Source organism: Vigna umbellata, chromosome 3 (genome assembly GCF_029865625.1).
Source record: "Vigna umbellata cultivar VRB3 chromosome 3, Vumbellata_1.0, whole genome shotgun sequence".
Lineage (NCBI taxonomy): Eukaryota > Viridiplantae > Streptophyta > Magnoliopsida > Fabales > Fabaceae > Vigna > Vigna umbellata.
The window spans coordinates 9,030,122-9,056,282 of record NC_142167.1 but is presented as its reverse complement, the minus strand read 5'-3'; the positions used below and the strand labels follow the sequence as shown (position 1 = coordinate 9,056,282).

The following is a 26,161-nucleotide window of genomic DNA, read 5'->3' as shown; positions in this document are numbered from 1 at the left end:
CCTCTGCTTCAACCAACAAGAAGATGATATACTTTTAAGATAAAAAATAAAAATATTTCAAAACAATAATTCATAGAGTAAATTAATTCAAAAATAGAAAAAAGAAAATAGGTTAATATAATTGATTAATGATGATGTAAGTGTGTATTAAAAGTTGCTTACTGCATCAATTTTTTAGAGTCTTATTGTGTCAATTCAATCTAAAATCATCCATGTTCACACTAAGACACGTATAAGGTACTGCAAGCAAAAGAGTAATAACAGAAGAGAAAAATTGCTTCTTTAGAGGGGAGCTGCCTCCTTGCAACAAAATTGAAACAAACTGAACATTCTATTTCTGCATTTTTTATTCTATCCTAATCCTACTATTACATATAGCACAATCATGTGTGACAAATTTCACGACTAAGCAAAACAAAATTGCAATGAAATCCTTCTCACGCTTGCAGGTAGTTTTGTTCTTATTACTCTCTGCAAAACTAAAATTGTTCATAGCCCTTGAAACAGTTGGGCTTAACACTATTACGTTTGCATGCAGTTTGTCGTGTTGGTCCTGCTGCTTCCAGTTGGTCTGTCAGCTCAATTGGGCTTAAAGGGTCAGTAGCTTGGGCCATAACATTCTATTACAGAAGTGAGTTATTTCTGAAAGCCTTAGTTGTTGTTCAAGGTTGTTAGTTGGAATAGCTTTTCTGGAGTTAGTTAGCTGTGGTAACAGTTTTCACCTACTGTACAACAAACACTAGATGTAATGTCTCATCGCTTATTTCACCAGATAAGAAAATGAAAAGCTTCATTAGATATTCTCAGATATTACTCTCCGCTTTCTCATAAATTCCCAGAGTTTTATTTTGTTGCTCACACTTAGACTTTTTTAATTCTGTTAGAAGGTTGAGTGCCTCATTAATTATAATCCAAATAGTAATAAACTCTTGAATGGTTGTTCATACCAACACCACCTAACTAACCACTCAGTATCCTAACTACCTTTGCTCTAAGTTAGAATGTAGTGTGTACCAACTATGATGGTCTGGTGGACACAGCATCATCAACATGTCCACTCCACTCCCATCTGATATGCTTCCAACAAGCAGTAAAGGCAGTTCCGCAAAGTGTGTGTGCGTTTCATATCTCATGACTACATATCTTAAGTGGAATGTAATTTAATAAATTTCTTCAATATAATATTTTCTACTTAAAGAAAATCTAATAGCATGAAGAAGACAGAGAAGCTAACATTTGACATGGAAGAAATTTTTGACGATTACATTGAGTAAAATTTGCATTGACAAATTATTAACAGTTCCAGGCATATATACATGAATTGGCCAACATATCTTATGGAAGTCTAAGCTCACCTTTCACAATTTTTTCTTTTCTCGGCAAGGGCTACTGCAACTTTAGCTCCACACTGATTCTTTCAGCTATACTGTGTGGATCAGTAGCCTGTCCTCTTCTAGCGCGAACTCTAGGTCACACTGCCGGTGGATGTGGGGCAGTCGGAACAGTAGTTGGCATAATCGAATACAAGAGTTAACAACAGCAGCAAAATACAAGAGTTAGACACAATCGAATCAATGAACGCGTTCAATAGACTAAGGTACAGGAGACAAACGTGTAGAGTGAAAATGAACGAAGAGAAAATGAAGTGACCTCGCCGCTTTCTAAGCCGCGTGAACCATAGATGCGAGAAATTCCAAGAGCAAATCTACAGTTCAGTTCCGAGAGCACCTCGACGAACAATAAGGCGCCTCCACGCTGCCTCGAAGCCTCGCTCAACCCACAAATGCCTCCACACCTCGACACTTTGCTCAGCCCTAACAAGGGGAGACCAACACGAAGATGGTGCAGAGAAGGAGCGGGGAAGGTAGAAGAAATGAGTGAAGGTAGAAGAATTAGGGATTGGGAGAAATTAGAGAATCAGGGAAAGGTAGAAGAAATGAAAGGCGCGGGGATACATAATCAGTCCTACTCATACTCATAATCAGTCCCCAAATTGAAAAAATGAAAGGCACCTTCATTAAAATTGAAGGAAATTAAAAAATTGAAAAAAATTAAAAAAGGGGGTAACTGCGGTTTAGTCAAAACCGCCGGAATTTATTCGGGGTTTCTAAAACCGCCGGAAACTAACCCCTCCTAAAATATATTATTTTTGTAGTGTTAAATAACCTCAAATAGTTGAATATAACACAATCTCCTATTATTTATGGTTAAAAACATATAAACATTCAAATACAAATTCATTTCCCTTCAAAAATTACATTATAAAATATTCAAACAGTAATACATTTTTTTTCAAATTATTAATTAATTGTTAATGTTAATCACAAACTCTTCCTATAGTCGATATAGACGTCACTAGTTTTTTATGTTAAATAATTTGTTACTGAAAACGACTTAACTTCGTACGACTTTTATTCCAAAAAAATACCTATTAAAATGAATGCGTTTCTCATTTTCTGTACATAATAGACATGTACCATCAAAACTTGACATTAAAGAGAAACAACTGTTCAAAACGAGAAGAATGCACCACTAGTCAAACCAATGCAATAAATTCCAGCTAAACGCCGCCCAAGTTTGGAAAAAAAAATTAAACTATAATTGGTTCAATGGAATATCAAACATCATAAACTAAAGTTTGAATTCGACAAATGTGAGTCTTTAATGTTTAAATAGGCACTATGAAACACACGAGAAACAAAAAAACAAATCACAAAATCAATCATTAAATCACGTTATTGAATTTTCTTCTAACGTAATATTAGCCAACGAATCATAGTTGTACAACGATGTTTTTGAAGAACAAGTGAACATGTTTTGTCATTTGACCCAGCAATATTGTATGTGATCAACTTGGAATTTTCTCTAGATAACCCTTTTGTTTCATCAACTTCCTCTTCACTGACAAATAGTTTGATCACTCTGTTACCGTCCATTGACCGCCATGGATGTGCAAACTTTCCATTGACCACGACATCTCCAGTCAACTCACCTTTTCACACATATTTCATCGTTTGTGCTTGTTGCATGCACTACCAATTAACACAAAAAATGGCATCTCATCCATTCATTCTTTCTATCACCATTTTCAAGCTAGTAATAATCTTCTTCTCTCAATCTTCCACAGCATCAGACACCATCACTCAATCTCAGCCACTTCATGATGATGGCAGTACCTTAGTTTCCAATGATGGAACCTTTGAGTTAGGGTTCTTCAGTCCCGGTAGTTCCACAAACCGCTACATAGGAATATGGTACAGAATCATCCCAGTCAAAACCATTGTCTGGGTTGCCAACCGTGACAGCCCAATCGAAGGCAACAACAACATGTTAACCATCACCAATGAAGGCAACATGGTGCTTCTTGACAACAACAATGAAACTGTCTGGTCAACAAACATCACATCACTCACAACTCAACCTCTGTTGAATCCCATGGTGCAGCTCTTAGACACTGCAAACTTGGTAGTTAAAGAAGGGAATAGCAGCAACAACAGCGACAATGAGAAAGAAGAAAGCTTTTTGTGGCAAAGCTTTGACTACCCTTGTGATACTCTCTTGCCAGGAATGAAGCTTGGATGGGACCTTAAAAGGGGTATTGATAGGAAGTTAAGGGCATGGAAAAGCTGGGATGATCCATCTTCAGGGAACTTAACTTGGGGTATGCTCCTTAGTAGTTACCCTGAATTGGTTCTGAAGAAAGGTTCGGTTGAGTATCAAAGAAGTGGACCTTGGAATGGAGCAGGGTTCAGTGGCCAACCTGTGCTGAGAATCACTCCAATTGTTGACACAAAATTTGTGAATGATTCAAATGAGCTTTACTACTCATACTCTCTCAGGAACAAGTCTGTGATCTCAATAACTTACTTGAACCAAACCCTTCTTCATCGCCATCGCATCACATGGATTCCTGAAAACAAAACTTGGAGGGTTTATGAGTCTGTTCCTAGAGATGATTGTGATCCTTATAACACATGTGGTCCAAATGGAAATTGCAAGGTTAACGAGACACCGATTTGCCAGTGTCTGGAATGGTTTGAACCAAAGTCTCCCCAGAATTGGAACTCGTTTGACTGGACACAAGGATGTGTACGCAGTGAACCTTGGAGTTGTGGGGTGAAAGATCAAGATGGTTTTCGAAGATTTGCTTCGATGAAAGTTCCTGATACGAGAAGTTCTTCGACTTATGGAAACATGTCACTTGAAGATTGTAGGATCGAATGCTTGAAAAATTGTTCTTGCATGGCTTATTCAAACTTGGACATAAGGGAAGGTGGCAGTGGTTGTGCCATTTGGTTTGGTGATCTCATTGATTTGAAATTGGTTCAAGCAAGCCGACAAGACATATACATTCGAATGGCTGTTTCAGGTAACTATGTTTCATGTTTTCTTGTTCGAAATATTAGAATTGTTGTATCTGCTTCATCATCATACACATGAAATTTGAAAAATGCAGGTTCAGATGAAGATACAAGAAAAAGGGTTTTAGTAATCACGATTCCAATTGTGTCGGTCACTATTTTGCTACTTGTTGTCTTCTTATGTATTTACATGAGAAAAAGAAAGCATAAAGGTAAGTTTCTTGCGTGTTTCATTAACCTAAACTACGTGCCACATGAACATAGATATGTAAAGTTGAATTTTTCATTTCAAATCATCATTTGACACCATGAAATTGAAGAGGGAAGTGTTTAAAGTTGTTTTCCTTTACAAAAGATATGTGCACAATTGATTTCACTTAATTATTGGTGAATGAATTATTTTAACTTATTAGAAAAAAAAAATTCTTAAGTTAAAATCTATTTTATTTTTCTTGTAATTTCTTTTATGAAAACTTATAAAAAATTAATAAAACTCTTAAGTCAAAAAAGCTTTGGATTTTTATTTTTGATGATTTTGTATCTATATGTATATGTAGGAAATGAACACGGCACAAAGAATATTGTATCAACCGAAGATGATGAAGAAAACCAAGATGTTGAGCTTCCTTTGTTTGATCTCGCTTTAATATCCGTTGCCACCAATGGTTTCTCAAAAGATAACAAGCTTGGAGAAGGTGGTTTTGGACCAGTATATAAGGTATGAAATGCTGGTTATTAAGACAAACCCTAATTCATTTATTAATCAACAAATTATATACTAACTATAAAAGTTTAGGGTACACTCCCTAATGGAAGAGATATTGCCATCAAAAGACTCTCAACGAGTTCATCTCACACTAGTGCAGAATTGATCTTTAACGTCACCCCATAGACGTCCGTCCACGAAAACTCCAACGTAAATAATTGACCGGTGGCATAAATGTAAATAATTGAGTGTGGAGACGTCCGTCCTGGAGGGGGACGGACGTCTATAATATAGTAGACGACAGACCCCTCTAACGGACGTTCAAAAGACTGACTGGTTGAACTACCCGGTCAGCCTCTTGAACGTCCGTCCTGGAGGGGGACGGACGTCTATATGTAGTAGACGTTCGTCCCCCTCCAGGACGGACGTTCAAGAGGCTGACAGGGTAGTGAACCAATCAGCCTCTTGAACGTCCGTCCTGGAGGGGGACGGACGTCTACTATATATGGACGTCCGTCCCCCTCCAGGACGGACGTTCAAGAGGCTGAGGGGTTGTACTACCCTGTCAGTCTCTTGAACGTCCGTCCTGGAGGGGGACGGACGTCCATATATAATAGACGTTCGTCCCCCTCCAGGACGGACGTTCAAGAGACTGACAGGGTAGTACAACCCCTCAGTCTCTTGAACATCCGTCCTGGAGGGGGACGAACGTCTATTATATATGGACGTCCGTCCCCCTCCAGGACGGACGTTCAAGAGACTGACCAGGTAGTACAACCCCTCAGTCTCTTGAACGTCCGTCCTGGAGGGGGACGGACGTCCATATATAATAGACGTCCGTCCCCCTCCAGGACGGACGTTCAAGAGACTGACAGGGTAGTGAACCAATCAGCCTCTTGAACGTCCGTCCTGGAGGGGGACGGACGTCTACTATATATGGACGTCCGTCCCCCTCCAGGACGGACGTTCAAGAGGCTGAGGGGTTGTACTACCCTGTCAGTCTCTTGAACGTCCGTCCTGGAGGGGGACGGACGTCCATATATAATAGACGTTCGTCCCCCTCCAGGACGGACGTTCAAGAGACTGATAGGGTAGTACAACCCCTCAGTCTCTTGAACGTCCGTCCTGGAGGGGGACGAACGTCTATTATATATGGACGTCCGTCCCCCTCCAGGACGGACGTTCAAGAGACTGACCAGGTAGTACAACCCCTCAGTCTCTTGAACGTCCGTCCTGGAGGGGGACGGACGTCCATATATAATAGACGACCGTCCCCCTCCAGGACGGACGTTCAAGAGACTGAGGGGTTGTACTACCCTGTCAGTCTCTTGAACGTCCGTCCTGGAGGGGGACGGACGTCTATTATATATGGACGTCCGTCCCCCTCCAGGACGGACGTTCAAAAGACGTTTAAAATAAAGATACACACTTCAAAACGCGAACCCGCGAGGAGTTATGCGAACCTTTCCCTCTGCGCCTTGCATTTCCAGGTTGGTTTTTATGCGTTTTGGTCCATTTAATCTTACTTTTGGTCCGATTAAATTGTTCAGTGATGACATATCTTTCATTTGGACCGATTAAAAATCGTTTTCGGTGCATTTTGGTGCAGTTTGTTGCGTGTTCGTGGGCGGCGTTTTTTGGCCTACATTTTTAGGTCGTTTACTCCTCCATCTTCCTCCATTTTCATTTTGAATCTGTTCTTCAGACGTGTTGCAGTGCACAAACAAACGTTCAAACCCGTAATCCTAAATAATCCTAACCCGTAATCCTAAATAACCCTAAATAAGCCGTCTAATAAAGCCCTTTCTGCAGTAGTATATAGACGTCCGAGAGGTTCACAGCGGACGTCTATATAGACATCCGGGCTGACACAGCGGACGTCCATATAGACGTCCGGCCGAACACAACGGACGTCCATATAGACGTCCGACCTGACACAACGGACGTCTACATAGACGTCACCCGAATAGACGTCCGTTGGAGGTCGAACGTTAAAAGGCCTAAAGAACGGACGTCTATGCCCGTTTCTGCACTAGTGTCAAGGGATCAAAGAATTCAAGAATGAAGTTATACTGTGTGCAAAACTTCAACATCGAAATCTTGTTAAGGTTCTTGGTTGTTGTATTCAAGAAGAAGAGAAGATGTTAATATATGAATACATGCCCAACAAAAGCTTAGATTCATTTCTTTTCGGTTGGTATCTATGTAAATTTTGTACATTATTTGATTTATTTTGTATTTCATTTTGAAAAGAAAATACTGATCAACAAAAATGAATATCATCAACAGATTCAACTCAAAGTAAACTTTTAGATTGGTCAAAACGCTTCAACATCATATGTGCAATTGGTCGTGGACTTCTTTATCTACATCAAGATTCTAGACTAAGGATCATACATAGAGATCTAAAAGCAAGTAATATTTTGCTAGACAATGATATGAATCCAAAAATTTCAGATTTTGGCTTAGCAAGACTTTGTGGCGATGATCAAATTGAAGGGAATACAAAGAGAGTGGTCGGAACATAGTAAGTATTTGTTAGAAAATATTACACTAGATATTTTTGAATATACTTATGAATTTTCATTCTCCATAAATCTTACAATTTAAAGACAAACATTTGATCTTTTATTTTCAAGTTATAATGTTTTCAATTATTACAATAACAACCATACAATGACCATAAATCAGAAAAGAGTAATGGTACTATGACACACTTTAACATTCATTTGACATAGACTAAAGGGTAAAATGGTCATAAAAGTGTAAATTTTTGTATTGTTTCAAGAAAGAAGAATAAGAATAGTTTCAAATGAATGTAAAAGGTTTAGGTGTGTCAAATAATCCTTTCTCATAGAAAAACATAACATAGTAACTTTTTTATTCTTCCTCTTCCAATGCAATATTCACGGTTACTTATAATAGTTATTTTATAACACCTACATTTAAGTTTATTTCTAGAATATTTTACTACCTATATTCATAACAATTTAATATCAAATTAAGTTTGTGATAATTTTTTTCAGTGGTTATATGGCACCAGAATATGCCATTGATGGTTTATTCTCCATAAAATCGGATGTATTCACCTTTGGCATACTATTGTTGGAGATTGTGAGTGGAAAGAAAAATACAGGAGTTACATATACAAGTGATACTTGTAATCTCATTGGACATGTAAGTAACAAAATCAGTTATATATAAACATAAAATTTAATGAAATGTATATAACAATTGGTTTTAATTGTCACAGGCTTGGAAATTGTGGAAAGAGAATGATCCAACAAAATTGGTTGATATGTATTTAGAAGACTCATACGTTGTATCGGAAGCCTTACGTTGCATTCAAGTTGGTCTTTTATGTCTACAACACCATCCGAATGACAGACCAAACATGGCATCAGTGGTTGTTATGTTGACCAATGAAACTATTTTAGCTCAGCCAAAGGAGCCTGGTTTCTTGATGGAAAGAGTGGTCGCTAATGAAGTAGAATCTTCTACTGAAAAACAAATATCTTTTTCAGTTAACGAGGTGTCTATTTCACTAGTGCATGCTAGATAATGTTTTTATTTCTTACACTACATATCAATCTAATACCAATCTATGTTTGACTCTTATTCTAATGATTTTATAAGTCTTATTACATTAAGTAGAACAGAATGTTTATGGTAGCTAAGTCATTATACTTTCATGTAATAGACTAATGATTTCGGTTGAGTTTGTTAATGTGTTTAATTATGTCCGTTTTTAGTGCCTTGTTGGTTTGACTACTTCTGACAATATAAAGATTCAATTCATTTTCATAAATAATGTAGTATTGTTATTTACATATTTACATAATGCCTACACCTAGTGGATAAGAAAAATTCAAAAATAGAAACTAGTAGTAGTAAAATTACTTCAATGTCATATGTATTTAAAACTCATTTTTAATGAAAACCAGCAAAAAATAAGGAGATTTTAAGAAAATTTTAAAGGTGTGATTTATTCTGTGATATTCATGTTCGTTTATATGTTTGTGGTACTAAATGATCCACACAATTAAAATATCTAATAGACCATTTAGAGACAGGTCGATCAGACAACGTGAATCGAGCGGTCAACCTTAGATAACAATTAAGATTAATGATGATTAACTTAAGTCAAAACACGAATATTACTCATTAGGTTGTAATTAAGTTGATGCTAATCCGAATTTCATTATGAAATCTATAAATACATCTTTACCAACTTTGATATCGGAGTATCTTCTACAAGTAACCTCCCAATATAATCGAACAAAACGAAGGACAAGTGGTGACACGAACAAATACTTGAACCTACAAAACTTGAAAGACTTATAACCTCAACCACGTAACCAAAACATTTGTAATAAACCAAAATAGAATTATTCTCTTATAAAATTGTACAAAACAGTTGTAATAAACCAAAATAGAATTATTCTCGTATAAAATTGTACTGACATAGATCTTTTACAAATCAACATTTCTTTCTCTACTACTTCTCCAAATTGGTATCATACACCTATGTGTTTTATCTTAAAATGAAATAAAAAAAAAATTTTTACAAGACACTTTGATCGTCACAACTCAATCTTCTACAACTTGTGCGTGAGTTCTTTCATTGTTCTTTGAATTTGGATAGCTTCCTTGCATGCTTGGATAACTATCATGTACTCAACTTTAATAATATACAAAGCTTCTCTGACTTGGATAATAACCAACTCAATGTCCCTCTAACAAGTGTAAACACAACTATATATTTGCTTTTATCAATATCACTCGCAAAATTTGAATGAATATATAATCTCTAACAACTATAATTTGATACTCGAAAACATTATTTAGAAAGTACTTAAATATATAACAGAAAATTAAGGTGGTATTTAGGTTCTAATAAGTTTCCCCGCCTAATAGAAAATTATTTAATTAGGTTTCTTCTCATTCAATTAAATTCTTTTTTTCAAAGCAAAAAGGAAGATATAATTATGAAAAAAGTTATTTTTCCATTTGTTAGGTCACATATATTGATTAATTATTTTTAACCTTAATTAAGGATACTTTTCTTATATAACTCAAATGTAACGATCCTTTTCTTAAAATGACATCTATGTAATCCTTTTGAAGAATTCAAACCTTTTAACATTAAAAATTACTTTCTATATTCATTTTGCCAATATCCAAATCTAGTAATTCTTTTGTAAAACAAGGAAACTAAAAGGTGTGAAATATCATCATTCTCATACATACATTCACCATTATCATCACTTGTATTACACTTTCAAAGATTCCAAAGAAAATGTTGCAAATGAATATAAAAGCAGACGATGATGGCCACAGGCAGTTTCATTTCATGCTTTGCTAGAAGACGTGAACTTGTAAGTCACATAAGCTCCCAAGGCCATAATCACAAGAATTGCAGCACCCATGTTTGCAACCAAAGGCTTTTCTTCTTCATTCAACTTTCCTTCTCCAATTTTGGTTACTATCTCTTTAGCCGAAGCAACCACTTCTTTTATTCCTTTCCCTATTCTATACATCTCATCATCCTCTTCTCTCTTTCTTTTCTCAGTGTTACTCTCACTGTTTTCTTTTCCCTTCTCTCCACCTTCTTTTGCTCTTGTCTTCATTATTTCTGCTCCTTTCCAAACCTCATCGTGATTAATGTATCTCTGACCTGACTTCATTCTCTCTTCAAGACTACTCCAATCAACTTTATCTTCCTTTTCATGGATTCTCTTCTTCACTTTTTCTATATATGTTGCAATGTCATTTTGCTTATTTTCCTCCTGCTTCTCCTGTTCTATTTTTCTGTCATCACCCACTGATGTCAGTTTTGGCTCAATTTCCTCTTGACCCTTTTGAGATTTACCTGTTTCCTTTACTGGGGTTGAAGCAAAAAGTGGTGAGGATTTCAACATGGTTTCCTCTTGAACAGTTTTTGGCCTTGGTGACCTATCTCTGATAGATTTTTCTCCTGGTTCCATTCTTGGGGTTGGAGATTTTGGAGGCATGGCTACTTCTTTAGGCTTTGGTTGATCAAGCACTGGTTTTTCTGAGGAACTGAGTAATGGAGTTGGAGGTGTTTTTTGTGCTGTTTCTTCTTGTGATTTGGGTGAAACTTGAGAAGCATTAATGGATTTCTTTGGCATTGTAACAGTGAGAGTTCCAAGTTCATACTTACCATGGAGTTTCTCCACCTCGCAATCTTCTGGAACAGAATATGTTTGCTCGAAATTGCTTATTCTGTTTCCTGCCAATGGTCGTTCTCCTGTCACCCTCACCAACCGAGAAGATTTCAAAAAATTTATCTTTATCTTCTCCTTTACAAAACCTGCATAATGTCGAAGATACTCATAGATTAATTTTAAGTTTAATTAATAATTTGTTTAGTATATTTAAGTATTTGATTTGTTTTAATTTTACTTAAATAAAGTTAATATTTATTAAATTGGTCATGATGTGATTTAGAAAATTTCACATGTTAAAATTTATAAAATATCATTTCTTATAATATGGATAGAATATGTTGCGTGTTAAAATTGAAAAAATAAAATAGCACGTGTTAAATCAGAAAATTTCAAGATGAAAAATAATTCAAATGATATATTAATGCTAATTTAATCGAATATACTGAATTTGAGGCTAAAGAGAATTAAAAACTTAATTCCAGAACCGACCTCTAGATTTGCATGCATGTCACACGTGTTGAGAATAATGATATATGCTTTTATATATATCAACTAAAATATGTTAATCATTTTTTTTAACAATTATTTTTACAATAAAATATGTATTACTGTTTTAATGGCTGTATATTTGAAACATATCAATCACAAATTATCTTGTGAAAAAGTTATAAAAAATTGTTAAAAAAATATGTTCATATGTATGTGTATGAAATAGAGAGGTTTTATGAACAGTTTGGTTGGAATATGATTGCATAACATGTGACTTTAATTTGGAAAAATCTTCTATGTTTATAATTGTGTCAGGAAATCCTTTTGATGTAACAATAACATTTAACTAGTTTTCTTCTGTTAGAATATTTCATATGTATAAATTATAAATGCATTATTTAGTTTAAGAATAATATATATATATATATATATATATATATATATATATATATATATATATATGCAGTCTAATCTAAAGTTTTTCTAAAAAGTTAATTTTATAAAAAGAAATATAATTAATGCTTGATAAACGAGTGCCTCAATAATTTTGTTTGCGACAGAGATATTTTGATGAACATCGCATATAAATCTTACACATAATCCAATAGTTACTTTAAATTTTAAGTATATACAAAGTAAAAGATTAAATAAATAGGATTTAAAACACTTTTACATATGCTTGCCAATTTACAGTTTCTTTTTTCAACTATTAGCATTTTTTTGGGATACTTGTTTTTGCAAATATGTTTGTAAACTTAAAACTTTTGGAAAAAAATTGCAGATAATTAATTTTTATTAAATTTCACATAAAAAAAATAAAATATAGAAGAAGAAAAAATCCAGTAATGAATCTTGACCATATAGTTATTGTGTAATATTGTGTCTTGTAAGTCGTTATAATTAAATTAGATATTTGATATTTATTATTTAATTGTTGTTATGAGTGAGATGAAGTGGTATATGTAAAGTGATTAAAAAGATTTATACTGTCCCTAGTATTTAGTTCCTGACATAATTATTTACACTCAGATGTAATTTTATTGATGAATAGAAATAGAAAAATAAAAAATATGTTTGAAGAAAAGCACGTATAATTAATAATGATAAAGAAAAAAGTGAGAGAATGAAAAGTAGTGAGTGAACTGACCAGGAAGATAAATAAGAAGAAGATATGCATTTTCATTTTCCTTCATCTCTGACTTGGGCTCAAAGGTTTCATACAAAGGACGAATGGAAGATTGTGTTCTTGTTGATCTTGATCTTGATTTTGGTGTTCTTGCTCCAGAAGCCATGATTTGGCACTTTTGGTTGGAATCTCACAAATAATGAACTGAAATGTTTTGAGATAGATAGGGTTCTACATATGTAAGTTATGGAATTGAATTTATATACATGTGCCTCTTGCTTTCCTTGTTCAAGAGACTATTCCTTTTCTGTACTTTGGTTCGTTAATGGATTAGGGTTTGATTTTCCCTTCCCTGCCTAGGCAAGTTCAAGCATAACTTCTTTCCCAAATAAAGCAATTGTTCTTTGTTTTTCCTCTACACTTACAGAACAATGTCAGAATGCCAAAAATTATAAGGGTTTTGCTTATAATTTTAGGTTTTTGAACCCAATTCTACCAACTTCTATTGGCTGTTCACATGAAGAAAACACTTTCGGTCATTTATCTTTCTTTCTTTCTTTCATCTTCGTGTTTCCTTTTCTTTCTTTCTTTTATGTCAAGTTTTCTACCTAAACTATACCTTCAAACTACTCCAACCAAGGTTTTTATACCCATCCTCATTTTTGTGACCTCTATTTTTCTTAATTATATGTATCGTCGCTTTTTATTAGTAAATAAACATTTGCCTTATAATTTAGGCTCGAACATATTTTTAATTCATACAAAATAAGCTAGTCTTATTGTTGATCCATATAATTTCTTTTCTTAATTTTTTTATAAAATTAAGAATTAGTTTCGAAGTCCTAAAAGTATTCAAATTTGAACTTTTAATTCCTTTCAAGTAATTATCTTTAATTTTCAACTTCCAAAAAGCACATCATTTAAGGTATACAGTATAAGAGTCAATAAATTAGGGAATACTGTGATTATATGATTGTAAATATTGTTTTAATTTGCTTAGAACACTATGTCTGAGATAAAATAATTGATTATATAAAAGAACAAAATTCATAATTGGAAGTTAGAAGGATGAATAAATTTGGTAGTCCTAATCTTCCATTCTAAAGAAGAATATCAGCTAAGTGTCATGATTCTGTCAACTACCAAATAGTGACAGGGACTCTCAAACTACAATAGCAAGATCAAATGAAGCTAAAATATTACGATATTACACAACCAATTCAATTTCATCCGGATGGTAAGCAGATAAATGACAGAAATACATGTTATAATAAATATGCATGTCAAAATTTAATGATATTGAAAAAAAATTGTCAAACAGCTAGTGACTTGTAAAAATAACATCCGGTACTGATAATTGAAAAAAAGAACAAGAAAGGGTAAGGAAGAACAGAAGGGCCTGACTAAACCTAAACAATGTTTTGGGACTTGTTTAGGATGACACCTTCATATTTAACTTGGAACCACTTCATGGCATCCTCCTTTGTCACTCGGTGCTGGATTCCAACACGAGACTTGCAACGACGACGACGTCCCACGCGATATCCAGGGCGCTCCAGAACAACAAAGAAATCCATTCCATAAATACCAGTAGAAGGATCATACCTAATTGATGCACACAAATCTTATTGACATTGATTGTTTCTAAAGCACCAGAGAGAAGATAAAAATACCAAATTTTCAATGGAAGATAATGTTACATACGTTGTTGCAAGTAGAAAGGAAAAATGGATAATAAGCTAGAAATATCAGGTTTTCAATTAAATGGAAATAGTATATTCTGAAGTCAAATTCATCATGAATCACAGACATTCAGCACGGTAGACAAGTTCAAACTATGTTACTCATCATGAAATCCATCCCAAACGAATAGTAAAAATATAATGGTAAAGATTTTCACGCTGACAATTAACTAAGTACAACTTTTATGCTGACAATTAACCAAAAAACAAAAATAGCCATATATAACAATGTCTACTTGAATGATATTAACTCAAATAATATAACTATAAAAAAACTCATTGTAATAGACTTAATTTTTTAACTAGTACACCTATTTCTTTGATTTTTTCTGTTCGACTCTTTTCCCTCTTTCAAATAAAAAGTCAGAAATTTCCCCACTTCTTTCTTCGGTTCTTCCTAAGCCATTGTCATCCATCTAAACAGACCAACTATTATATTTGTTTTATTCCATATTTCCCAATTTCTTAAAAATCGTAGTTTTCTTCCACTCCCTATTTCAGTTCTACATACATAAGCATCTATAAGAAAAAAAATTCAATCATTTGAACTGTAAGAAGTTACTTACAACATACTATATAAACTCAGAAAATGAAATTGGTGTGTAAATATTATGAGCAAGCAGTTATGTCATTCATAATGAGAAAATTACTTGATTCCCAAATCAATGTGCTCCTGAATGCCGAAGCCGAAGCAACCAGTGTCGCTGAAGTTTCTCCTCAGGAGCTCGTACTCCTTAACTTTCAACCCACTTTCCAAAAGCTGCATCGCCTTGTCACCCCTCACCGTCACATAGCATGCGATCTTCTCGTTCCTTCTAATCCCAAAGGAACGCACAGTGTACCTTGCTGCAATACCCAATAATCAATTGCCAAAGAATCATAATAATATTAATGCTAGATCAAAGTTTCTTTGTCAAAAAAATATGGTATGATTTTTTTAACTTAGGGATAACTTCATGATTAATCCAAATTTGAGTTTAAACCCTTTCTTTGAAGCCTTTATACACTTGCATTACAAACAATGTTACATGAAATAAGTTAATTACAAATTGTTTACATGAAATAAGTTTGTTTTTGTTGCAAAGCACGTATTCAGTGGCATGAAGGAGTTTGAACAAAGGGACTAAACCTCGTTTTCTTTTAAGTCACAAAGACGAATTTTAAAATTCAAGGACAAAAACAAATATAATATAAATAAAGAAAATTAAAAGTAATTTTATCTGCATTACTTAAATTATTGTTTGATCTTAACAATTGCATCAAAATCCAAAACCAGATACTCAATAATAGCAAAAACAGAATGATAATACCTTTGGAGAAAACAGGAGTTTGGCCACTGAGTTGTTCGAGCACCTATGTAGAGAGAGAGAAGACAAGAGGCATAACTGAAGGTGAAAAACATGATAATATTATCTCAAAAATTAAAAAAATTAAAAAAAAAAAAATCAGTGCCTTGGCAGCGCGAGTGAGACGATCACCGCTCTCGCCGACGGAGATGTTGAGGACGAGTTTCTGCACTTTGATTTCTCTCATGGGATTGGACAGTTTCTTCTCGGAGGCCTGCGAAAACGATAAGCACATGAGAGAGTAAGATAGAAAGAAAGAACTGCAACGAAAGAAAAGAAGAGTAAGAGATTTTGAGTTTACCATTTGTGAAGGAATGGTGTGGAATCCCGCGCAGAGAGTAGTGTTTTTGCAGCGGCAGAATAAAGGAACGAGACTAATATGCGAAGGAATAGGAAGAAGGAGACTAGGGTTTTTTCTTTCCTAGACTCCATTGGGCCCGATTGCAATGATGCCCCAAAGGCCCACAAGGGCGTGCCGGATCAAGCACAATAAAGCCCATAAAATACTAGTGTTTTCTTTTTCACATCTCTCTCTTTCACTATTTCTCATCTGTCCCTATTGTCCTAAGGTGTCCTTTTTTCAAATTAATAAATATTTATAATATTAAGCAAAAAATACACTTATTTTCCTTCCGATTATTATGAATAGCTCTCTATAAATTTAAAATAGATACTAATTTCTTTTATTTTAATAAAACTAATTTTGGAATGAACATTCCTTTGCTTTATGTTTTTAATAATAGTTTATCTTCTTCTATTTTAATAAAGTAACCTTTCTTATTTTATTTAAAATTGATGTTAACTAAAACTTGTTTATAAAACATTGTAAAAATTAAAAATTAAGTTTTAAATAAAGAAGTAGAGATAAAAAGAGTTGAATGGTTTAATTATTATATTAAATATATAATAAAAGTTACACTGAATAATAAATTGTCTATCCATGTAATGTTCAAGAGATTCTTTTCCCATATAATAAATAAATAGCCGAAAAAGACTTAATTAACTTTATTTGTTGATTATATTATTATTTCATCAATAACATATAAGAAATTTTTACATAGTAAAAATCTGTACAAAATTCTCACCTTCATCATAAGGTGAGTATGCTATTTCATACAAGTTTAGAATAGATAAGAACAAACTTAAATTTTATATTTTATATTTTTAATTTTTACAACTTTTATGTACAAGTTTTATTGCATATCTTTTCGAGTAAAAAAAGAGTACATTTTATTTAAAATATAAAAAGTCAATTTATCTATTAAAAATACAAAAGAAATAAATGTTTATTTAAAAAATTAAAGGGAGTTGATAACATTTTCTTGAGGTATAAGAAAAAAATTAAAGAGAGTCTCAATGTCATTTAAATAAGTTCATTTTACCTTAATATTGAAGATTCTGAATGATTAAATATTTAAAAAGTGACTGATAATTATTTTATAGTTATATTAAGATTATACTTTTTAATAAACTTTAATGGGTTAAATATGTTTTTAGTCCCTCTATTGGTCGTTTCTGGTTTTAGTCTCTCTTTCAAAATAAGGTACAATTTGGTCCCCATTCTTTTCGAAACTTTGGTTTTAGTCCTCTAAAACTAACACCGTTAAAATTTAGCTGACGTGGCTAACGGTAGACTGATACACTATTTTTTTTCAGTGTTTCTCACCATTTCTCCCTCTCTCTCTTCCATCTTCCACCCAACTTCATCTTTCACAGCATCTCCGATCACAAAGCTGGCAACTTCTCAACCAAAGCTGGCAGCCCATCTTTTGCATCTGGAAGGAAAAAGTACATAGTGAATTGGCGTTTATCTTCGCCTTGCTTGTAGGGAAGACCAAGGACTTTAAAACCCTCAAAAGGCCTTATGAATTACTTCTTCTTGCTAGTCATGAAGGGAACCTTGACTGATTTGCCATCAAGAAGGTGAAAATCATGGTCTTTTGTAATTGAAGCATCAAACTTCTCATTCCACGCTCCTTTGAAGTACAGTACATTTGCAAAGATGAGTTTGGTTGTACTGTCAACAGATCCAGCAGGAAGAAGCTCTTTTACAAGGCCATTTGTCTCCTTTTCGGCCCAAGAATTAACTTCATTGGCCACTTCAACAGCCTTAGAATTTTAAAATTATTATCAAATTTAAAATCAATTGTATAAATGGACAACAATGAGGAGAGCTACAAAAACAGACCATCAAGTCAATAAGGGAACAATTCCAAGGGAAGTTGACAGTCGTGGTGCTCTACAATCAACTTGACGATGGATCGAGAGATTTGTGTTCTATCTAGTACTACATTACGGGAGCAAAAGACCAGAGGTTCGTTAAGTTATTGCAGCACTGGTTAGCACATGGTCACAAACTCGAAAAGACTAGCAAGTCCAGTGATTAAATGAAGATGCTTGGATCAATTTTAAATTGGTAATGACTACAAAGACGACAATTGGATGTTTTCCATATTTTATGGGCAGTGGCAAGGTTGTATCAACAGAATAAAAAGCATTTCATACTTATAAATAGCTAAAGCTTTCAAAAAGGATGAAAAAGCATCCACACTGTTACACACAATGCTATTGAAATTTGTACTAAATATTTTGGTTTGAAGGTGGCATTGATCATAGTCTAATGTCAATGTTTAGATGAAGACTTGTTTAAGAGGAAAATAAGAAAACAAATAAATAAAATAAGTTTCTCTACCAACATAAAATTAGGTATATGCATAAACTAATTTCTGCTTTTAGAGTAATTAAATCATTTATCTTATCCAGATATCGAAGCTAATTTTAGCTTGCGCTTATTTCTCTTTCCTTGTTTTCCTCATATAAAAGTGTTTTGGCTAGTTTTTGGAGAACCTAATATGGGAAAACTTCTGCAAATTATCTTTTATGCATAAGATCTTAGAGGAACTTCTTCCTTTTTCTTCTCATTTCTTCTTCATTTTTTAAAATCAATTGTATAAATGGACAAGTGCCCCTTTTATCTCATGCATTTCAATAAAAGTGTTTAAGTTTTTGAAAAAAAAATTCCCACATAAATACGACTGTAACAGACAACAATGAGAAGAGCTACAAAAACAGACCATCAAGTCGATAAGGGAACAATTCCAAGGAGAGCTACACCACGTACTTTTTCCTTTCAGATGCAAAAGATGGGCTGCCAGCTTTGGTTGAGAAGTTGCCAGCTTTGTGATCGGAGATGCTGTGAAAGATGAAGTTGGGTGGAAGATGGAAGGAAGAGAGAGGGAGAAATGGTGAGAAACACTGAAAAAAAATAGTATGTCAGTCTACCGTTAGCCACGCAACTAAATTTTAACGGTGTTAGTTTTAGAGGACTAAAACCAAAGTTTCGAAAAGAATGAGGACCAAATTGTACCTTATTTTAAAAGAGGGACTAAAACCAGAAACGGCCAATAGTTTAGGGACTAAAAACATATTTAACCCAACTTTAATTGATTAATCAAAACAAAAGTTTTGAAAATAAAAGAAAGTTAACTCAAAATAATTCAAATTCAGAGAAATGAAAATTCTTAAATTTAATGCAGTAAACACAACGTGGATATAAATTTCAAATCTAAGTATAGGTGTATTGTCAGTAGGATGAAAAATAAACAGATAATCGAACTTCATCCAACTTAATTGAATAAGATTTGATTCACCTATAGGCATGTCTGACATTGAATTACCACTGAGCTGCAGTAATAGCAAGCAAAGGATTCTGTACTAGTGTCTGACCTGACACCAAACATCATGCAATCACCAATCTCATTAAAATAAAATAAAATTTTGCTTCTGCCATTCATCATTACAAGATAGGAGGAAAGATAACAGAGCAATACATGCAGGTACCTACGCTACAGTTACATCTACAGCTACAACTAGGGTTCAGCACTATACAGTAATGTTCCTATCCTCATTCTCACTATAAACAAAGGTACAAGTTACTATATGATATTTGTTTTTGAGGGATCAACTCTGTTCTTTATAAGGAGTCCAGATCAATTTGCTAACATCAACCTCCAGGCCGCCCCTTCCAGCAGCTTTAAGATGGCGATCCAACACTTTGGGATCAGCACAGATCACATGTTGACCTTTCCTGTATTGAATCAACTCTAGACTCTGTAGGGTTGTTAATATATCTTCAGCTTTAATGGCAGTCATATCACTCAGTTCCTGTTCCAAACCAAATCATAAGTCATTCATTCATTCAATAAAAACCACACCACTCTCATTGCCCTCCAAACATTCACATCAAGCTACCTTGATAGAAATGTTCCCCTTGTGCTTCTTCAGAATGTCCAAGAGAACCCTGGTCCAATATCCTCTGTAGCTTAGCAGTCCAAGATCTGAAAGGGGTCTTTCAGGTGTCCCAACTTTGCTCTCCTTCTTCGACAGTTCGTATGCTTTTCAATCATTCAAATTTCAACAACCAGTTTCAGTCACACTTCATCACATATACTCTAGCCACTGCTAAATAACAAAAGGCCCATTTTACAGAAAAAGAGAGCTTACAGAAAGCAATTAGAAATTTGCCATAGCCTTTCCTTTGGTAAGGTGGAAGGGTGAGGATACATGCCAAATTGTAAGATTCCTCGGAATGTTTTTCCTTCGCAAGAAAAAAGTAAACAAAATCAACAAGATTAACCACAACGTGCAGAAAAATAATAAACTAATGTGTATGGCTAACAAATGAAAAGTTTGAAGACTAAATATATTTAAATTAGAACCAAGTTCTTTCCTCATAATGCACAACTCAGTAAATCGGCAATGAAAACTTATGTCAGTTTCAAAGAGACTACTGCTGTATTGCAGGAACTTTAAACGAACTTCAAAAAACCAAGTAAAAGGTTTAACATGAACAAGATTGAACTCGAGACATGAAGAAAATGACAAGAATGAATCACTGCACCGGAAGCAAATTTGAAAAACTTAAGTACATGTATAAATATAAACACTAGTCCGACCACAACTTTTAAAAACACTGACTAAAAGCAAACATTATTCTCTTTGCAATTATTCAAAGCAAAATAATTACAGCATTGTAATATTTTACCTTGGAGAAATAGCCAACCATGTGACAACCTCGATCATCACATTCACACAAAACATAAAACAGAAACAGATCTACGTCATAATAGAGTGTCTTGTGATCAAGAAATAACTTGGCCAAATAACAAAGATTCTGCCCATAAACCTTGTTCTTCTTTCCATCAACCTGTTTCCAGAAATATAATGACTAAAAATAATAATAATAAATTCAAACTTCCATAATAATCAAGGACTAATAATAAAAAATGTGCCGAGAACTATTGCAACTTGTAACTGCCAGCACAACAAAACAACTGCCATTTTCTAAATCGAAATAATTTCCAATATTTGAGATTTTTTAACGTGCACTACATATCATTTAACTATTTCAAAACAAAATCACCTAATTTCTTTTAAAAAAATTATTGGAGAGCTGGTGCTCATCAAGTTAGGGAGCCGCAGAAACTTGGGCAACCATCAATGTCTTTAAAAAACGAACTCTACCACAATCAAAGGAGGATAAAGAATTTTTATAAACAAATTGTGAATATTCATTGTCAAAAGCTTTAAAGATAAGAGGCAAAAAGAAAAAACTTATTTTGAACTAAAAAAATTGAAGATAATGGAATGGGTACTGATGAGAATAAAGGAGGAATTTGTGATATTGAGAACAGTGTCAAAAATGTACCTCAAACATTGACAGTGTACCACTTCTGTAAATCTCATCACCAGGGGGATGCTTCAGATCGCATTTCCTCTGCATGAACAGGAAGCCAACGTTAGCACTGAAAATGGTGCTTAAGTGATCTGCATTGGGTATATAAAACTGGCCTCTTTCCTCTAGTTTGTGGGGCCCAAGGGAGACCGAAGAATAAATGGTAGCAGATGATTTTCATAGACTATTTTCTTTCATCAATTTTCAAGCGGTAAAGAAACTAAAAACATTCATTTCAATAAAAAAAGTTCAATTTCAAATAAGTGGAAAGAAGAAATAAATTTTAAAGACGACTAAATGATTAAAACTGAAATCCTGAGTATAAGTAAATTTCAAATGGCAAACAATACAAAACCACATATTGTTTGGAATCCCGTAGAAACCTACAAGACATAGAACTTCAATGAAGAATAAGCATATTATGATCACTACAAACTAAGCTGCTTTTGTACAATTACTGCAATAAGGAGGACCATCGTAGTAAAGTTGGTAATAGGAATATTTTTGAAGAACAAACTTTCCCCATAGTTTCAGTGCCTTAGATTGTTTATAGAAAGCTATCAGCTAGTATTTATTCTTCTCTCAAAAAAATAAAAAGATGGAAAACACAAAACAAAGAAATATAAAGTGAAAGGACTTTTTCAGTCACAGCTCACCATATGCCTCTGAAGCTGTTCTTTGCGCTTCATGAAATTGAGGCAAAACTCACAAAAGAACAGCTTCAAACAGTCATTGTATTCTGGAGGGAAGGGGGAGAAGTACCATGTCTCAATCTCATATCTTCCAAGCTCAATAGTAGCTATATTTTTCACTTTTGTAAATTCCTCATGTTCTCGCAAACTGGCAGCATCAAGCTCCTCATGTCCCTATAATTTAATAATACATATACAAATTTAAAATACAATGAACAAATATGAGAGTTGAAGCAGGAATAATCGGACCACCAGTAGAATATATTGGTTTCAACTTTCATGCTCAAGAAATCAATGATTACTATCCAGCTCCAACAAAACAATATCATAATCACAATTACATGCTTCAGACAACTTCAATCTTACCATTAAAGATACTCACGCAAACATTGTTAGTGTTTTGGAAGCACTATGCATAAGTCGTCTTAGTGTGTTAGCAATTGGGAGCACTAAATTTTTTTGAAGAACGGCTCTTTTCATGACAAAAACTATAATAACTTTATGCACAAGAAATTTAGCTTTATGAAAATTGCACAATACAATAACAATCATAATTTTAACATCCCCTTAAGTTAGAGCATTTGAACTTTATGCACCAAGCTTGGAACACATAAACTGATTTCTAGACCTCTCAAGGACTTAGTGAGAATGTTTACAAGGTGTTCATTAGAGCTAATAAATCCAGTACAAAGTTCCTCGAACAACAGCTTCTTCTTGACAAAATGATAATCAATCTCTAAGTTTGTTCCACTTGAATAGATAAGATGGAGAAAACACCGTGTATTCAACTTGTGCTCCTAATTGATTGATGTATATATAGATTACAAAAAGAGACAAGGCGCTTACCTTTGCCCCTAACCCTAAAGTTGGATACATACAAAAGAAATAATAATAATAAATTATTTCAACAGTCCCCAAGAATAAGCTTCCCATATTTTCTAAGATTGTCATTGAGTTCCTGTATATAAAAATCTTATGTATCTCATAAAAAGTATATATAGTTTATTCCTAAACTTGAGTCGAACAAAATAGATTTTAAAATTATTGTTCACCTCACCATCCTAAAAAAACTTCTTTTATATAATCAATAACAATAATAAATTATATACACACTCTATTTTTTGACAGTCAATTCAAACACATTGTTAGGCATCAATTTGAATTATACTCCAATATTGATAAGATATTCAAATAGAACGGTACAGACAAAAAGTTGTGCAAGTGCAAAATTAACAGTTTATAGCATTCAATTTATTTTATGCCAATATAGCACCTACACACTGTTGAAGCATATGCATAAGAGAAGTAAAAGTATAGCATACGTTCTGTGGTGTGTATTTGTGTCCAACAGCATACTTTGAAACTGTAACTGAAAAAGTAATAACTCTACCTCTACATGAGTCTCATCAATCTTCCTCTTTTGATGGCGCGTCATCTTCAAGCCCGTCGCACCCTAAAAACCCATAATTGCAATTTTCTAAATGAGTCCAGTCACAAAGAGAAACCAAATTTTGAAAAAGTGGCAGACATAACATAACCAAGAAAGTAAACACCATTCAAGATATTAAATTGAAGAAAGGCCAGTACAACTGACTACAAAAGGTCCCACTGAAAGGAGACACCATTAAAAAGAAAATATGTCTGCTTTAAATATTATAAAACCAGGGCTTTAACCATAACTCAATGGCATCATTTGTTCCATGTAATCAGTCCCATCTAGTGGAAAAGATAAAGTTGTGTTTGTAAAGCAACAAAGACATGTCTGGACTACATTATCACTTTTTCCTTGGGAAATTCCCATAATCTTCAAAAATTAAATTGATGAGGTCAAAACAAATGCGGCAATGTACAATTTGGAGTATATATTCATTACCTTCTCCTCCACTTTCTCATCCACAACAGCCTCCACTGAATCAAGATCGAGCTGTTCAAGCCTAACCCACTCATCAAGCCTTCTATTGACTGCCAAAGAGAACAAGGTAAAAGAATTACAATAAGGCTAAGCAGTGAGCATATTATCATCATCCCTGCCAGGCAGTGTTTTAAATCCCAGTTCACGACATGTAGCAGCCAACCCCAAAAGCACTATATTAGGATAGGCACTATTTTGAAATTTGTATATCGCAGATAGCTTCGATTCTAAAGAATGATAAAAATCTACCAAAATTAATGACATTCATAATTAACAATAAAATGTTAAAGGTTTCCTAAACAAAACATACAAGTAAATACCAACCAAAGTGAAATCCAAGTTTCTTAGAAAGGGACCCTCAATTACCAACTATCATCTTCTAAATTCAAGCTTTCTCCTTTACCATTTTCTCCACTATTACAGTTGTAGATTTCATTTGTATAACTGAGATCCCAACATTATGAACCAAAATGTCCTAATGCCTCTCTGTTCATGGCATGCTTTAGGAATCAACACACAGTGCCCCCTTCTATCACTATTCAGCCGCTATTTAGTGTACTACAGCAACTACATTAAACCTCTCCACTACGAGAACCCCTATAGTAGGTGGGGCCGCTCCACAACACTGTGCTGCTGTAAAAGAGCCATTAAAACCCTAATTTTATTACACTTCTTGGTATTCAGAAAACCAGTTATGACTGTTGTAATTAATTCAAGAGTTTGTTGGTTAGTGTGCACCCAATTACTCTATAAATAGAATATTTGTAACTAATATTCAGCTTCTTCAGTAACGGAAGTATTCTACTTTTCTCCTCTCTATTCTACTTTGTTTAACTTTCATTTTTTCCTCCAACGATGGCTTCCCTGCCCAGCCCTAATTGGGAAAAAAGTACCACACAAACACAGATTATTCCTTTCTCTTCAACATGCAACTTCTCGTTCCGTAAAACAAAACCTAAAATAAAAAATAATCCTCACTCCCGACACTAACAAATTCATAACAAATAATTCACAACAATCGAAGTTCTGGCAACGCTTCACAGGTATTCCCACCAATTTCCCAGTGAACCTTATTCGAATAAGACACAATTACACTCAAAGCCACCGACACAATACTCCCCGTTAACCCCAAACAAAAGCCCATTCGAAACCAATTCAAATTACAACCAAACAAACCCAAAATCAACACACATCCCAACCAACCAACCAATCCTAGAAACCGAAACCCTAACCTTTCACTCTATTCATTGAAATCGAGAAACAGAACGAAGGACTAGAGGTCTTACACTCGGTGTAATGGACGTAATACTCATAATCGGCGTTGTGAACCTTCCGCCGTTCGATGACCTTCACGGGATGGTACTTGTTGTCCCTCCACCGGCACATGACGCGCGTGCCGACCTCCAGAGGGAGCACCGACGATCTCCGCCGCTTCGACGTGTTGGACTCCAACGCCGTCTCTGCGCCGTCGAAGGGCGGCGATTTTCCGTTGCCGTTGGCGGTTGGGATTTCGATCGAACCCATGGGAGAGAAAGATGAGCTGAAAACCGCAGGAAGAGGTGCTGAAAGATGACTGAAAAAACTGCAGGAATATAGAGTTGTTTTTTGCTGTCTCATAAATAATGCTAATATAATTTAAATTAAAATAAATAACTATTACAAATCTTATATTATTTTTATTTGTGATCATTAAAATATCCTAAAATATGTCACAATATATCTTATTCAAAAAGAGTAAATATAAATTTAACAAGTATTAGAAACATAAAAAAGAAAAAAAAAAGTAATTTAAAAAATATATTTCGGTGTCCTATGCTTTTCAACTTTGTATTGCATGCTTCTTCTTCCTGTGGTTCCAATTT

At 34.2% G+C, this 26,161-nt stretch overlaps 4 protein-coding genes and 1 pseudogene across 4 annotated transcripts; 1 reads left to right on the top strand and 4 right to left on the bottom strand.

Moving 5' to 3' along the window:
- The first annotated feature begins 3,036 nt into the window (after positions 1–3,036).
- Positions 3,037–8,838, top strand: LOC124832639 (G-type lectin S-receptor-like serine/threonine-protein kinase At4g27290). Its single transcript, XM_047306898.2, has 8 exons — positions 3,037–4,369; positions 4,457–4,573; positions 4,919–5,079; positions 5,158–5,223; positions 7,104–7,260; positions 7,357–7,594; positions 8,094–8,244; positions 8,321–8,838. Exons 1-8 carry the CDS (start codon positions 3,052–3,054, stop codon positions 8,627–8,629), a joined length of 2,517 nt encoding a protein of 838 aa, XP_047162854.2. The 5' UTR covers positions 3,037–3,051; the 3' UTR covers positions 8,630–8,838.
- Positions 8,839–10,289: 1,451 nt separating this feature from the next.
- Positions 10,290–14,000, bottom strand: LOC124832643 (uncharacterized). Its single transcript, XM_047306901.2, has 2 exons — positions 12,895–14,000; positions 10,290–11,401 (listed from the first exon to the last, which is right to left on the bottom strand). Exons 1-2 carry the CDS (start codon positions 13,037–13,039, stop codon positions 10,419–10,421), a joined length of 1,128 nt encoding a protein of 375 aa, XP_047162857.1. The 5' UTR covers positions 13,040–14,000; the 3' UTR covers positions 10,290–10,418.
- Positions 14,001–14,150: 150 nt separating this feature from the next.
- LOC124832640 (large ribosomal subunit protein uL5-like) lies at positions 14,151–16,418 on the bottom strand. Its single transcript, XM_047306899.2, has 5 exons — positions 16,263–16,418; positions 16,068–16,175; positions 15,926–15,968; positions 15,266–15,461; positions 14,151–14,478 (listed from the first exon to the last, which is right to left on the bottom strand). The coding sequence occupies exons 1-5, from the start codon at positions 16,263–16,265 to the stop codon at positions 14,283–14,285; spliced, it is 546 nt and encodes a 181-aa protein (XP_047162855.2). The 5' UTR covers positions 16,266–16,418; the 3' UTR covers positions 14,151–14,282.
- A 1,268-nt stretch (positions 16,419–17,686) lies between these two features.
- LOC124832633 (serpin-ZX pseudogene) lies at positions 17,687–19,701 on the bottom strand (annotated as a pseudogene).
- On the bottom strand, positions 19,701–25,895 carry LOC124832638 (histone acetyltransferase of the MYST family 1). The gene is made up of 9 exons (XM_047306897.2): positions 25,586–25,895; positions 24,261–24,349; positions 23,778–23,840; positions 22,352–22,561; positions 21,669–21,737; positions 21,006–21,167; positions 20,465–20,558; positions 20,213–20,355; positions 19,701–20,125 (listed from the first exon to the last, which is right to left on the bottom strand). Exons 1-9 carry the CDS (start codon positions 25,821–25,823, stop codon positions 19,922–19,924), a joined length of 1,272 nt encoding a protein of 423 aa, XP_047162853.2. The 5' UTR covers positions 25,824–25,895; the 3' UTR covers positions 19,701–19,921.
- Positions 25,896–26,161: the final 266 nt, after the last annotated feature.

Excerpts from the sequence above, each read along its gene's own strand:
- LOC124832638 (XM_047306897.2), bottom strand. The coding sequence starts at position 25,823 with ATGGGTTCGATCGAAATCCCAACCGCCAACGGCAACGGAAAATCGCCG. Across the intron at positions 22,562-23,777 it reads TTGATGAGACTCATGTAGAG|GGACATGAGGAGCTTGATGC; the intron begins GTAGAGTTATTA and ends ATTAAATTATAG. Across the intron at positions 21,168-21,668 it reads GTACACTGTCAATGTTTGAG|GTTGATGGAAAGAAGAACAA; the intron begins GTACATTTTTGA and ends TTCTGGAAACAG.
- LOC124832643 (XM_047306901.2), bottom strand. The coding sequence starts at position 13,039 with ATGGCTTCTGGAGCAAGAACACCAAAATCAAGATCAAGATCAACAAGA. Across the intron at positions 11,402-12,894 it reads TCTTCTTATTTATCTTCCTG|GTTTTGTAAAGGAGAAGATA; the intron begins GTCAGTTCACTC and ends GACATTATGCAG.
- LOC124832640 (XM_047306899.2), bottom strand. Across the intron at positions 15,969-16,067 it reads GTCTCACTCGCGCTGCCAAG|GTGCTCGAACAACTCAGTGG; the intron begins GCACTGATTTTT and ends CTCTCTACATAG. Across the intron at positions 15,462-15,925 it reads AACTCCTGTTTTCTCCAAAG|CAAGGTACACTGTGCGTTCC; the intron begins GTATTATCATTC and ends TGGGTATTGCAG.
- LOC124832639 (XM_047306898.2), top strand. The coding sequence starts at position 3,052 with ATGGCATCTCATCCATTCATTCTTTCTATCACCATTTTCAAGCTAGTA. Across the intron at positions 4,574-4,918 it reads GAGAAAAAGAAAGCATAAAG|GAAATGAACACGGCACAAAG; the intron begins GTAAGTTTCTTG and ends ATGTATATGTAG. Across the intron at positions 8,245-8,320 it reads CTTGTAATCTCATTGGACAT|GCTTGGAAATTGTGGAAAGA; the intron begins GTAAGTAACAAA and ends TAATTGTCACAG.